This window comes from Culex quinquefasciatus, chromosome 2 (genome assembly GCF_015732765.1).
Source record: "Culex quinquefasciatus strain JHB chromosome 2, VPISU_Cqui_1.0_pri_paternal, whole genome shotgun sequence".
Taxonomy (NCBI): Eukaryota; Metazoa; Arthropoda; class Insecta; order Diptera; family Culicidae; genus Culex; species Culex quinquefasciatus.
The window spans coordinates 78,966,584-78,980,801 of NC_051862.1; the positions used below are offsets into that span (position 1 = coordinate 78,966,584).

Genomic DNA, 14,218 nt, shown 5'->3' on the forward strand with positions numbered 1-14,218 from the left:
AACAAAAATTTATATACAAAATAAAACAAAATGTGTGGAGCGTAACACAGTTTTCGATGATCGATGATTTTTTTGGTCTTTCTAATAAAATAATGTGTAAATTTTAAAATTAAGCCCACCATTTTAAAATATCTTAAAAAGAAGTTTTTAGCTTTTTTAAAAGGTTATTCATGGTTCTAAAATTTGAAAATTAAGAAAATATTTAGAAATTTCGCTAAACTTCAACTTTTTAAACATTGGAAATCGAACCTAACGTTTCCAAGATATCGCGAATTTAAAAATGTAAGCCCTCTTTTTTGGTGCTTTCGGTATGCTCGAAGAAGCCATTTTGCATTTTTAGTTTGTCCATATAATTTCCCATACAAATTTGGCAGCTGTCCTTACAAAAATGATGTATGAAAATTCAAAAATCTGTATCTTTAGAAGGAATTTGTTGATCGATTTGGTGTATTGGGCAAAGTTGTAGGTATGAATAAGGACTAGGGGAGAGTGGGGAGACTTGATCCCCTTTTTTTGTATCGCACATAACTCTGTCAATTTCTCACAAAACTATGATCTTTTTGCATGAATTGAAAGCTTAAACATTCATCTATGTTTGGCTGATAAGGGTATTTCATCAGATAAACTCTTAGAAAAATGCCAAGCGTTTTAAAAAAATATTTTAAACCGGCATTTTTAAAATGTTGGGGGTAATTTGATCCCCCTTTCAACATTTTGAAGAAATCTTAAGCAAAATGTTTCTTATTAATCCAAACTTTTTATTTTCTATAAGATACAGCAATTTCACATTAAACCTGTACGTTTGTGTTCAAAATATAACAAGTTTAGCATGTAAAATATTTAAAAACTTAAAATTTTCTTTTTTAGACCAAAATTGAGCATGTTTACAAAAGCTGGTAATTTTTGTTTACAAAACTTTTGAAAAATGGTTCAAACTACAGTTAGTTATGTACAACTATACTGAAGGAAACTATGTACGAAAACCCAGCCAAATTATTTAATCTTGAGGCTGATTCCAGTGACTGTAAAAATGCAGGGATCAAGTTTCCCTAAACGCACTTTTTTAAACAATTGATTGTAAAAATAGTATGACGATAAATTTAACGTCAAATGCGTAAGGGTTTTGGAGTTGATATGTTTATCAAACAATTCATGTATAAAAAATATTTTTTTGAATAATTTTTGAGTGTTTTCTATACTTATCAAAACAAAGAAAAAAGATCTCTTGGAAGTTTTTTGCAGCACTTCTTCGAAAAATGTGTGTAACTCAATCTAAACATTTTTTATTTTTTTTTCTTTGTTTTCTACAATGAGTTTTAGTCAATTTCCCACAACTTTCTAGAACAAAGCTAATTGTTTTACCCACATGCTGACGAGATACAGGCTTGGGATCAAGTCTCCCCGGGGATCAAGTCTCCCCATTCTCCCCTACACTGAAAAAAATTATTCAAGGTTAAAAAAAATTGTTGATTTTTAATTTAACTTTTGTCACTAAAACTTGATTTGCAAACATAAACTATTTTTAATCATTTTTTTATATGTTTTAGAGGACATTTAATGCCAACTTTGAGCATAAATCGTTGACCGTGTTATGATTTTTTTAATCGAAACTGATTTAAAAAAAAAACGACATATAAGGCGCAAAAATTTTTCAACTTCATTTTCCGATGTAAAATCAAATTTGCAATCAAAAAGCACTCTAGTGAAATTTTTATATTAATTTTTTTTTTATTTTTTCAAGTTTAAGCCATTTTTGGTTAACTTTTTTGAAAATAGTCGAAGTTTTTATTTTTTTAAATAAGTGCATATGTTTGCTTACTTTTGAAAAAAATATTTTTGAAAAGCTGAGAAAATTATATATATTTTGCTTTTTTGAACGTTGTTGATACTACTCTTATAAGGCTATAGTTGCTGAGATATTGCCATGCAAGTGATTAAAAACAGGAAAATTGATGTTTTTTGAGTCTCACCCAAACAACCCACCATTTTCTAATGTCGATATCTCAGTAACTAATAGTCCGATTTTCAATGTTAAAATATGAAACTTTCCGATCTTTTTGAGGCAATATTTTCAAAAAAATTAAATCAAGACTAACACTTCAAAAGGGCGTAACATTGAATGTGTCTTGATTTTTGCGACCAATATTTTGATTTAAAAAAGAACAGTATCGATTAAAAAAATCATAACACGGTCAACGATTTTTTGCAAAACCTGGAAATTTCTGAAAAGTTGGCTTTTGATGTCCCCTAAAACAAAAAACAAAATTATTAAAGCAGTGATTATTGCAAATCAAGTTTTAGTGATAAAATGTTAAATAAAAAAACACCAACATATTTTTTAACGTTTATCATCTTTTTCAGTGTAGTCCTTTTCCATACCAATAATTTTGCCGAAGACACCAAATTGATCAAAAAATTCCTTCAAAATATATAGATTTTTGAATTTTCATACATCATTTTTGTGTGGTTAGCTGCCAAATTTGTATGGAATATTATATGGACAAACTAATGATGCAAAATGGCTTTATGGGCCACCAAAAAAGTTTCAGTCGGATTGAAAAATACAAAAAAAAAAAATCGAATGACCGAGATCTAAGAAAACTGCTCTACTGAAAAATAAATCATTTTTTTTTCAATTCAATTAGTGTTCATTAGAATTCAACAGTTCTGCATCAGGAGATTTGGGGAACCTTTTAACTGAAATCAATTCATAAGCCTTTACAGAGAAGGTACATGTTTCTAAGTTTAGATTTTGCTAGCTGCGTGCTCTTTTAGGGAAAATAAATTTTGAGAAAAAACCCTAGAAAATAAATCATTTTTTACCATATATAGACTTTAATAGGCTTTATCTCAGCAACCAGAAGTCCAACCAACAAAGTCTAATAAGGAAATTTGCATGCAATTTTTTGAGCATTTCTGATTTTTTTTCAGGAAAGCAGTTTTCTACGAAACAGGCCGATTTTGTGCATTAGATTTTTTTTTGTATTTTTTATTTGGCTCAAACTTTTTTAGGGCTTTCTCGATGACCAAAAAAGCCATTTTGTGTCATTGGTTCAACCATACAAGGCTCTACACGAGTTTGGCAGTTGTCCATAAAACATGATAAGTAAATGTACGAATATCTGTATCTCTGAAGAAATTTTCTGATTTCGATTTGGCGTCTTTGGCAAATTTGTAGGTATTGATAAGGATTATTCAGAAAAAAATGGTTACATGGGAAAAGCCGAATTCAAATTAGCTTTTTTTCTGACAAAAATTAATTACCCAAAATCCGTATTTTTGATTTTTGATTCTTTAAAATGTTTTAGGTCACAACAAACCACAACTTTTGAGCTATAGTGAAATACGGACAAACATTTTGCTGCCAACGTATGATTTGCTTAAAATATGTTTTTTTTTTTGAGAAATAGAAATGTTACTCAAATAACTTTTTAACTTCAGTTTTTAACGTAAAATCAAATTCGCAATCAATCAATCCTATCATTTCAAATAGGCGTGAGACTTTTTTTTACGTTTAACATCAAATTCGAGTTCCGTGACCCCATTTTAGTCAAATTTGAATGGCTGATTGTCTTTAGGATTGAAAATGATTTTTTTTTCCAATATTTCATCACCGCCATTTTGGCCGGCATCTTGGATTTTTAAATTCTAATTCATTTTAAAGTAGTTTAGGGGTCATACTTAAGCTCAACAATCAAAAATAAGACAGTTTTTTCGTGATTCGGGTATCCGAAGGTTCGATTATCTGAAGTGAAATTATGCCAAGGCCTTGCCAAGTCTGACCTGTACTAAAATATAAAAAGCTTTTTAGATGAGATTTTTGAAATAAAAAAAATTAAAAAAAACTTAAAACTTCAATTTTCTTGTTTCTTTTCAATTTATTCCATGTAATACTGAAATCAGAGGTCCGACCTTCAATGTCTCTTTGGCAGTTTTATTGTAAAATTCCTCTAATTTTTGAAATAAAATATCTTCATAAACACTATTGACACTATAAAAAAATCGAAAAACTGTTATGTTTCAGTTTAAACTGAACTTTAGGTAGCTATATTTTAAAAACTCTGAAGCTTGAAAAAAAAAATAGAATTTCGGGGGCAACATATTTTCTATACTTTTCTATGGCTCAGAAGTTCTGATTTTTGCTCCGTAAAACAATTAAAAAAGTTTCAAAAATACAAAAAAAAATTGAATACATTTTCCTGCGGTGATAATCATAATTGGTTTGGTTGGGGTCGTAAAAAAAATATTTTGATTTTTCGTGGAATGCCTATGTACAGTACAGCCAACAAAAATACTAAAAATATTTGCATCGGCCTGAATCTCGTTTGTTTAAACTATACATGTTATTATTCACAAATCAAGAAAACAATATGGTATCAAACCACTAACTCTTTTCTTCCCCTCTATCCATCTCCACAGCTGCCTCCGGCCGCTGGTGCTGGCGCTGGGCGACTGCTTCCCGGTGCGGCCCTGGTCCGATTCACCGATTGCGTGCCTCGCCGAGCTGCGGATGGTGTGGAAGGACCGCAACGAGCAGTGCCTGCTGATCGCCCTCCGGCTCTTCTTCCTGCCCGAGAACACCCCGGCCGGCCGGAACTGCCACGGCGAGGTGAGTTTTTTGCCATTTTTTTTTTGTGCGGGTTTTATTTTTAATCCTGAAGAAGAAGTGTCACTAGCGGTTCGATATCGATAATTTTACAATTGAATGGATTTTCCGAAAATTGTTTACGATTGTTGAATTACTTCGGAAACGGATTTAATTTAAAATTCTCAGAAAATCTGCTTCAAGAACGATTGAACCAATCATTTTCTGTCGTTTCTCAGTTCCTAGAACCATGCTTCGTTCGACCATTCTGCGCATGAACGCAAATTCAAGTTCATTGGAAAAAATTTCTAGGAAATACTCTAAGATATTTCTGTAGCATGAAAATCAAAATAATTCAAATTATTTGATTTGGATATCAAAATAAGAAAAAAAAAACACACGCAAATTGTATCTAATATTTATAATAATTTTATTTATTACATCTCAAAACCGTTGCATTTTTCTCAACTGAGCTGATAATGGGAGGTGAACAACGCCACCATTATCGTGATTTGTTGATAAGCAAAAGTTAACGCCAGCAGCAACAAATCAACGACGAGGTTCTGTTTATGACTCAATGTCTCTGTCAAGCACAGCAGCTGCTGTAAATTGAACTATCACGTGAATCGCACTTGAGGGTGAAGAATGATTCTTTTATTGTATTTTTACACTTTTGGACTTGATTTCACCTCTTCTTTATCAAGTGCGCTTCGCTGAATAAAAATGAACTTGTAGCAAGAGCTTCAACTGCAAAGCCTTCAACTTTCACTTCTCTCGTCCGAAGGTTTTACGTAATCATGGCTCTGCTAAAGTGGACCAAATTTTCGATCAGGTTGAGGAATTGCCAGGCATTTCCGCTGGCTTCCCTTTTTATAGGATAGCAGATTCACTTCAAATTTCTTGAAATGGTACCGTGTAGCTTGTAATTTTTATTTAGTTTTAGAAATCATCAAGTATCTTAAAAAAAATAAACATACTTTCAATTTTGCTTGGTGATGAATTTATTCCCTAAACATTCCTATGTGACCGATGGTAATTCAAACTGTTGTTGACCCTGTTCAAAAATTATAACAACCGTTTCTCTGTTATCGACGCCTTAATCGAACGGCGTCATCATCTTTCCTCTGCGAGACCCTCGTGATGGCCACAGTTTTTGTCCTTTCTGCACTTTTCTCTTGCTGAATCAAGGTTTTAATTCCAGCAAGATATTCTTTATAAAAAAGAAATTTGCTTATATTGCTTTTTAGGTTATTTACAAATGTTACCGAAGCTAATAAAGTCTAACCTAGAAATAAACTTTTAAATTAGTCCCACCTTGAACCACTTCAAAGTACCTCGCAATACTTTCAATATCCGTGGCCGTCGCGTCGCGTTGTTTCGTCGCCTTGGTGTGATTCGTCGTACCCAAGCATAAAGAGTGCAAACAAAAAATAACTGCAACAAAAGCAACAGTATGAAAAATAGCGGATAAATTGTTATAAACAAGTTAGGGTAATCGGAGTGCACACCGAAACCGTGACTGTGAGAATAAACAACTTCTGTTGAGTGGTGTGCAATGGCACGGTCAAAGTTTGAAATTCTATGATAGTTTTTAGTTTAAATAATGTTTTTTAACTTGACTTCTCTTTTTTGAATTATTGAAATAGCTCAACATCAGTGTAATTTTCTACATTTTCGGAAATTGTCTTTTCTTTTTTTCTCTCTGGATGATTTTTGTCCATTCATTTCCCATGTTAAAAAAAAAGCCATTTTGCTTCATAATTCCATACATCCTACATTATGAAGGTTTGTTCAAACAAAATTTAGAAGGTACACGGAAAAGAGCTTGATTTTTTTTATTTTTTTTTATAAGGAGTTTTTAAAGTTTTGTAATTTTTGTATTTTTTTTTATTTTTGTAAGGCCGTTGCAAATATTTTTTGAAGATTATTTACCTCAACTCAAGCCTAAGGGGGGGGTGAGTAAACATAAGAAAAATATTAAAATTCAAATTACAAGCCATGGTTTTGACAATTGAATGATAAAAGTGTTCTAAAATGCATTTTACACCTGCCCAGATGATTTGCATTTTTTATTTTTTTTAAATATCAATATATAAATATGTCAGTATAGGCGAAATATTAAAAAAAAAACTTTTTTCGTGACATTTTGTTAGTTTTGTTATTTTTGTTATTTTTGGTGTTTTTGTTTGTTTGTTTTTTTTTTTTATTTTGTTTTCTTTGTTATTTTTGTTTTTTTTTGTTACTTTGTTTTTTTTTTTTTTGTTATTTTAGTTATTTTGGCTATTTTGGTTAGTTGTGTTATTTTTGTTATTTCTGTTATTTTTGTTTTTTTGTTATATTTGTTTTTTTTTCATATTTGTTATTTTTGTTACATTTGTTACATTTGGTATTTTTGTTATTTTAGTTTTTTTTGTTTCATTTTTTTTGTGATTTTTGTTATTTTTGTTATTTTTGTTGGTTTTGTTATTTTTGTTATTTTTGTTATTTTAGTTATTTTAGTTATTTTTGTTATTTTTGTTGTTTTTGTTATTTTTGTTATTTTTGTTATTTTTGTTATATTTGTTTTTTTGTCATTATTGTTATTTTTGATATTTTTGGTGTTTTTGTTTGTTTTGTTATTTTGTTTTCTTTGTTATTTTGTTATTTTTGTTATTTTTAGTTATTTTAGTTATTTTTGTTACTTTGTTTTTTTTTTGTTATTTTAGTTATTTTGGTTATTTTTGTTAGTTATGTTATTTTTGTTTTTTTTTATTAGATTAGTTATTTTCGTTATTTTTGTTATATTTGTTATTTTTGTTATTTTTGTTTTTTTTGTGATTTTTGTTATTTTTGTTTTTTTTTTTTGTGATTTTTGTTATTTTTGTTGTTTTTGTTATTTTTTATTTTTGTTATTGTCATTAGTTTTGTTATTTTTGTTATTTCTGTTATTTTTGTTTTTTTTGTTATATTTGTCATTTTTGTTATTTTTTGTTATTTTCGTTTTATTATTAGTTTTTGTTATTTTTGTTATATTTGTTATTTTTATCATTTTTGTTATTTTTGTTATCTTTGTTTTTTTTGTCATTATTGTTATTTTTGATATTTTTGTTATGTATAGTTTTTTGTTTTTTTTTGTTATTTTTATTCTTTTTCTAATTTTATGATTCAAGAGTAACTCGAAAAATGCCACTGGGACCGTCTGGGATCGAACCCAAGCCGACTGGTGAGAGGCAACCACGCTTATCCCTACACCACGGTTCCCGGTTCACACACAATGATTTATATGACCTCTAAAAAACTCTAGAAATAAATGAAAAAGAATTGAAAATTCCATAAACAATGCCAAGTACAGAAAATTGTTTTTCTCAGCCTCTCGTAAATATTTTTTTGCAGAGGTGCTTTTCTTTCATGCAGTATTTTCAAATTGTCAAAAAAAATGTCTGAATGTTCCTGTAACTTGCTATTTATCTTAAGAGCTGTAATGTCTTGTTTGATTGCTAGTTTGATTTTGCATTCCAAAATGATCCTTGAAGTTTTCTCTTTTTTTTTTTAGAATGCATATCTCCAGTACCAGATTTTGCACCAACCTCAACTTTGGCGCAAAACATGCCTTTTCGAATTCCCTTAAACTAAAAAAATCAAAAATAATTGTATAGTTTTTTTTGGGGAATTCGACTTAAAGTGATGAAAAGTCAAAAAATTGTTTTTTTAAATGAAAAGTCCTAATCTTAACCTAAAACTTTGCCGAAGATACAAAATCGAACAGAAAATTCCTTCTCAAGATCTTGAGAAAAAATTACGGAAATCTAGAGAATCACTTACTACTACAAAATTTGATCATTTTAAATTTACTTAAAGTAGCTTTGAAACGAAAATGTAACCACTCTGCAAATTTATAAAATTTGAGAAGGAATCGAAAGTCAGTAGAGCCAGAAGCAAAACAAGAAAATTTTGTTTTGACCTGATTAAATAGTTACAAAAAGACCTTAGTCTCATTGATTTTTGTTTTTTAATAGTGCCAATTTCCACAAAAAATTAGATTCACATAATTGACTTACTTTTTTTATTTTAGAGGTCCTTGGTTTTGATTTTTGCTTTTATAAATATTCATTCACAGGTTGTATTTTAACCCTATCATTTTAAAGTAAATTTCACAAACTTTAATTTCTCTCCAGTCTGCATCTTCGTCTAAAAACTAAACAGCCACAGGAAGGCACCCGAAATTTTGTGGTAACAAGAAAGAGAGTGAGAGAGCGCAAGCAGGCGACCAGGAAGAATGAAACGAAACTGCTTAGCGAGCAGGGGGAGCACTCGTTTTCATCATGCCTTCCTGGCCTCCTCCTCATCCGATCACTCACACCACACTTGGTGAAATCGTTATCGGTGTGGTCTATAGTTGCAATTGTTTTATGACAATCAATTTTGGGAATTGAATTTTTGCTAATTTATAAAAAAAAACAATAATTACTATTTTTTAAATGACAACGTACGAGTCAAATTTTGTTCAAATTAAACGTATTAAAACTATTTACGATAGTAAGAATTGTACAAAATAGTACAGCAACAGCAAAACACAAAATCCCTTCAAATGTGTGGGTATTTGGTGCATCTGTGTGTTTCTTCGTTTGTGTAGCAATGTGCCACTTACTTGGGAGGAAGCGAGACAGAGCGTGAGGAGAGGAGAGCCGTTGAACTGAAACATACTTTTGCACATGACACACCGCCACAGCAGCAGAGAGTCTGATTTATTTTATATTTGTATTTTGTTTCGTTTGTTAAGCACGTTCCTCTTTCCTGCACAGGCCTGCCTGTTTGGGGCATTTTTTTTTGCTATCTCTACCAAACTTGTTGTGGAAACTTTTTTTTCTCTCGTTTTTGTTGTTGCTGCTTATTTTTTCCTTTCATTTGAGGTTTGATCGAAAATGATGGGCGATGGGGCGTGTGTGCGGGGGATGGCGAAATGAGTTAATGGTTTTGCACATTATAAAAATTTGACAATTTGATTGATTTTTTGCGGTATTGACGTTTGTTCTCGGGGTTTTGAGCTGAATGTGGTGTGATGGGAGCTGGTACATTGTGTAACATATGGATTGATAGCTCTCTTCAAATCTTATTTGATTTGCAGAAAAAAAAATAAACTTCATGGATATAACATTTTTTTTTCTTGATAACAACAAAAACACGTTCAGAAAAATTAAAACATGCTTTTTTACCAAAAAAAAAGTTATAAGCCTAATGACAAAATTTTATCACAACTTATATATAAATAAATCACACAATTGAATAAACAGCCCACACCTTCTTCCAACAACACCCCTTTAGATTAGAGTCGCTTTCCTCCTCTCATACACATTTCAACGGAAGAGTTTATTTTTTCATGTGTTTGTGTGTGTGTAAGTTAGTAATAGGATTGAAAGAGGGTACACTATGAAGAACGCAAAAACTTGCTGGTCATGGTTTTGGCAAACCGTTGTGTAATGAAAACGACAAGCAATCAACATCTTGTCTTCAAGTGTGATATTTTTTATGCGAAAAATATTTTTCATTGTTATCAGTAACATGATGTTACTGATAACATCTCAACAAATTGTTTTATATTAGACGGAGACGGAGTTTTGATGCAAATATGTACATTGCCTGAACTTTTTTTTTGGGCCTGCGTGAACTTTTTTTAAGTTGATGTTTTAAAAAGTCTGGTTTAGAAATAAGAGAATCAATACTGTTTTCTAAATTTCACAAAATTTACATATTTTTTTGAGATCGGGTTGCTTGATCTCTAGTGGATCAAAGCACAGTAAAGAAAAGCCACCTATTGGTCCTGGACCCTTTTTTCATAACCATTTCTGGTAATTTAAAGAATATTTTAAATTCTTTCCAACTTTACTTTTACCACTTTTGTAAAATGTTTTTTTTTCCATTTTTTCCTTTTTGCTGCTGCTGTTTTATTAAATGTCAACTAAGAAATGTAATTCAAATAGAAATATTTTGTACCAAAAAGAAATTTGATCTACAAAAATCATTTTTCTGTAAAAGAGCTTAAAATTATAAAAATTACAATATTATTTGATTTGAAAATTTTACTCCAACCAGGTTCGCCGACTCTCTGAGGTACTTTTTGCCTCCATCAAAATTAGGCGAGGGGGCAGCCCATACATTGTGCCTCTCCCCCACCCCAGAAATTTTGAAAGAAAAATAATCTTGTTTTGAATATCAAAAATAAAATTTTACAGAAATATTTGAAAAATAATATTTGAAACTTAACTGAAACATTGTATGTTCAAAAACACAAAAAAACTGTAAAAATCCATGTTCAAAAACATTTGCTATTTTCAAAATCGATGAAATTTTTGAATAAAATCGCTTCCAATTTTCTGGATTTCGATACAAAAGTTATCAAAATCGACAACGTTGTATCGAGGCATCGAGTAAGTTTAGTACTGAGAGCTTAGAGGCATCGGTTTTAATTTGAGAGATGTCGTCAACATAGATATCACGGATTTGCTTACAAGATTGCTATACGTAAATTGTGTTCCAAAAACATTATCAAAGTACTTATTCGATAGCACCTATCAAATTAGTGAAGAAACCAGGTTTGGTTGGTTGAATTCAAACACATTTTGGCGACATTGAACTGAAACACTTCTCCATAATGATTTTTTTACTGGTTTTCAGCTACAAAAATGCAGCTAAATTTCCTACTTTGTATGGAAATTTTAGAAAAGTAGTAATTTGTCCCTGATCATGAATCCGAGGTCCGTTTTTTGATATCTCGTGACGGAGGGGCGGTACGACCCCTTCCATCTTTGAACATGCGAAAAAAGAGATGTTTTTCAATAATTTGCAGCCTGAAACGGTGATGAGATAGAAATTTGGGTCAAAGGGACTTTTATGTAAAATTAGACGCCCGATTGATTTGATGGCGTACTCAGAATTCCGAAAAAACGTTTTTTTCATCGAAAAAACACTAAAAAAGTTTTAAAAATTCTACCATTTTCCGTTACTCGACTGTAAAAAATTTTGGAACATGTTATTTTATGGGAAATTTAATGTACTTTTCGAATCTACATCGAAGGGTAATTTTTTCATTTAGGGCAAAAAATTATACTTTAAATAGAAAATTTTCAGGGTTTTTTGTTGTTGTTGCCACAGTTTCATTTTACAAATGCATTGAGCATGCATTTTTATTTTAATTGCTGAATTTTGCATTTATTTAGATTTTTTTAATTTCCGAATTTTCTAGATATATTTAATTTCAAATATTTCTATGGTATTAAGAATTTCATTATTTTTTTTTCTTGAAATTTAACTTCATAGCTTCTTGAAATTCATGGTTTCATAAAAATTCGAATTTATTTTTTTATTTATTTTATAAGGCTGGTACAAATTTTATTGATAGTTTTGCCACCCCCCTTTAAAGTTGGCCCGAAAAATCAGGGGGCAGAAAAATCTAAAAACTTAAAAATTTCAATAGAAATTTAAATGAAATCAGCTGAAATCAATTTAAAATGCACTCCCTTTCTATTAGAATCATTTTTAGCATGTTTGGGTTGAGTTAAAAATCTTTGGAATTTTTTAAAATTTTCGGTGCAAAAAGTTTTTTTCGTTAAAATTTCTGTTTTCGTCTTACATTTTTGAAAACTTATTATTGCAAAACATCTGAACTAGTGTGGAATGCATTTCAAAACACATTTTGCATTCAAATGTTAAGATTAGGCTTGTTATTTAAATTTTTATATTGTTTATTGTTTTCTTAGATTTCATCAATTGCTCATAAATTTCTCATTTATTTTAATTTCCTGATTTTTGAATATTTTTAAATTTCAAAGGGTTCTTGAGGAAACAAAAAAACTATTGCCGGAATTTTAAGTGCAATCAAATTAAATAAATTTAAAATGCATTCGTTTGCGTTTAGAATAATTTGGTATGCTTTGGATTAATCTATGCCAAAATAGATAATATTTTGTTAAATTTTCAATGTACAAAACCACAAAATGATTTTTTTTTGCAAATTCTTACATTATTTGAAGACTAATGATTGCATATCAACTGTATGGGTGTATAATCAATTTGAGTCTTTTACCATCCAAATATACAAGAATTTCCCCAATTAACATTCTACATAGTTTGGAGATAAGTAATCTTTTTCCAACCAAGATCTTTTTCTAACAAAGACCAAGAATGATTCCAGATAATAATAATAAAATCAAATCATATCATATCGTTATTCATTTTTGCATTAACAAGCAAATTAGTAAAATTCGTGATATACGAAAAACTTTAACATTTGAACTCCACGCCTACCCGTCGATTTCGGGAATCAACCGTGGGGGGGGGGGGAGGGTGGGGCATCATTTGGACAAGTCGGCGCCACTGATTACAAAAGTTTTTTTTTTGACAATTTTCCATGATTATAAATATGTCAGATTCAGAAAACTGTCTAAAATTACTCTTGTTTTGAAAAGGAACATTGATATATTTTATTATATATTACATATTTTCCAAAACTATTATGTTTCGAAACGGTCAATCAAAATTTTGCTATTCCATCCCAAAAAAAAAAAAATTGTTGTTATTTTAACAAAAGAAACATGAATGTTTATTAAAGCAACCTCTTAGTAAATTGTGTGGGTCTCGTGGCACAGGGGTAGCGGCTTCGGCTGCCGATCCCGATGATGCTATGAGACGCGGGTTCGATTCCCGCCTTATCCACTGAGCTTCTATCGGATGGTGAAGTAAAACGTCGGTCCCGGTTTCTCCTGTCTCGTCAGAGGCGCTGGAGCAGAAATCCCACGTTAGAGGAATGCCATGCCCCGGGGGGCGTAGTGCCAATAGTTTCGTTTTTTTTTTCTTAGTAATTTACGATACTTTTTGGTATATTTAAATCTTAAAATTTTATTAGAAGAAGTTTGAATGAATGTGAATTTAATAATTCTAGAAAATATTTCTAGATAAATTTGGGTTCGAGATTACTAAAAATGTGTCCACGTGGTTTATGGATGGTCCCTAATGAACAAAGATAAAAATTTATTATTTTTTCGAATAAAAAGGTAAATATCCCTCTTTTGGTAAAACAACAATAGATATCATTTATTAGAAATGGTTTAACAAGGGTAGACGTCACACTGACGGAGTGAGGGTGACTGTTGGTCAAAAAACGATAGATACAAAAACAATTTAAATGTGATCGAAAATCATTTAACGTAGAATTATAATCAGATAGTTTACTAACATTTTCCCAAAATATGGTGGAACCAGCGACCTCTGGATTGTGAGTCCAGTGCGCGGTCCGATTGATCCACACAGGCAGACAGGAATTTGATGAACTCAACCTTAAATGCCATTTGTTTAAAAGTTGACCCAATCTCATCCCTTAGAGATATGATTTTTCGAGAGGTTATTTTTGGCCAAAAACGAATTTAGTTTCATTGAAAAAAACATGAGAAATGGTAATATCCTTTAAAAAGATCACTTTGAACCAATCTCACCCCCTCAGACTTAATGTCATCCTAACTGACGGTACACAAACATGTTTTTTTGCTAGATTTTTTTTTTTTTGAATTCCTTCAAAATTTATGTTCTATTTACAAGCTTAGTCTCTGTTTCGCACATATCTCTAGAAAAGTGAATTCCTTATTGCAACTTCAAATTAATTTA

The 14,218-nt window shown here is 30.7% G+C and overlaps 1 protein-coding gene across 4 annotated transcripts in view; it reads left to right on the plus strand.

Moving 5' to 3' along the window:
• The window catches only part of LOC6045856, a 125,217-nt gene that overhangs the window by 71,718 nt on the left and 39,281 nt on the right, over positions 1-14,218 (plus strand). For all 4 annotated transcript variants that reach the window (XM_038257847.1, XM_038257848.1, XM_038257849.1 and 1 more), the window contains one exon: positions 4,420-4,609. In XM_038257847.1, the coding sequence (XP_038113775.1) occupies positions 4,420-4,609 (190 nt within the window). The remainder of the gene's footprint in view (positions 1-4,419; positions 4,610-14,218) is intronic.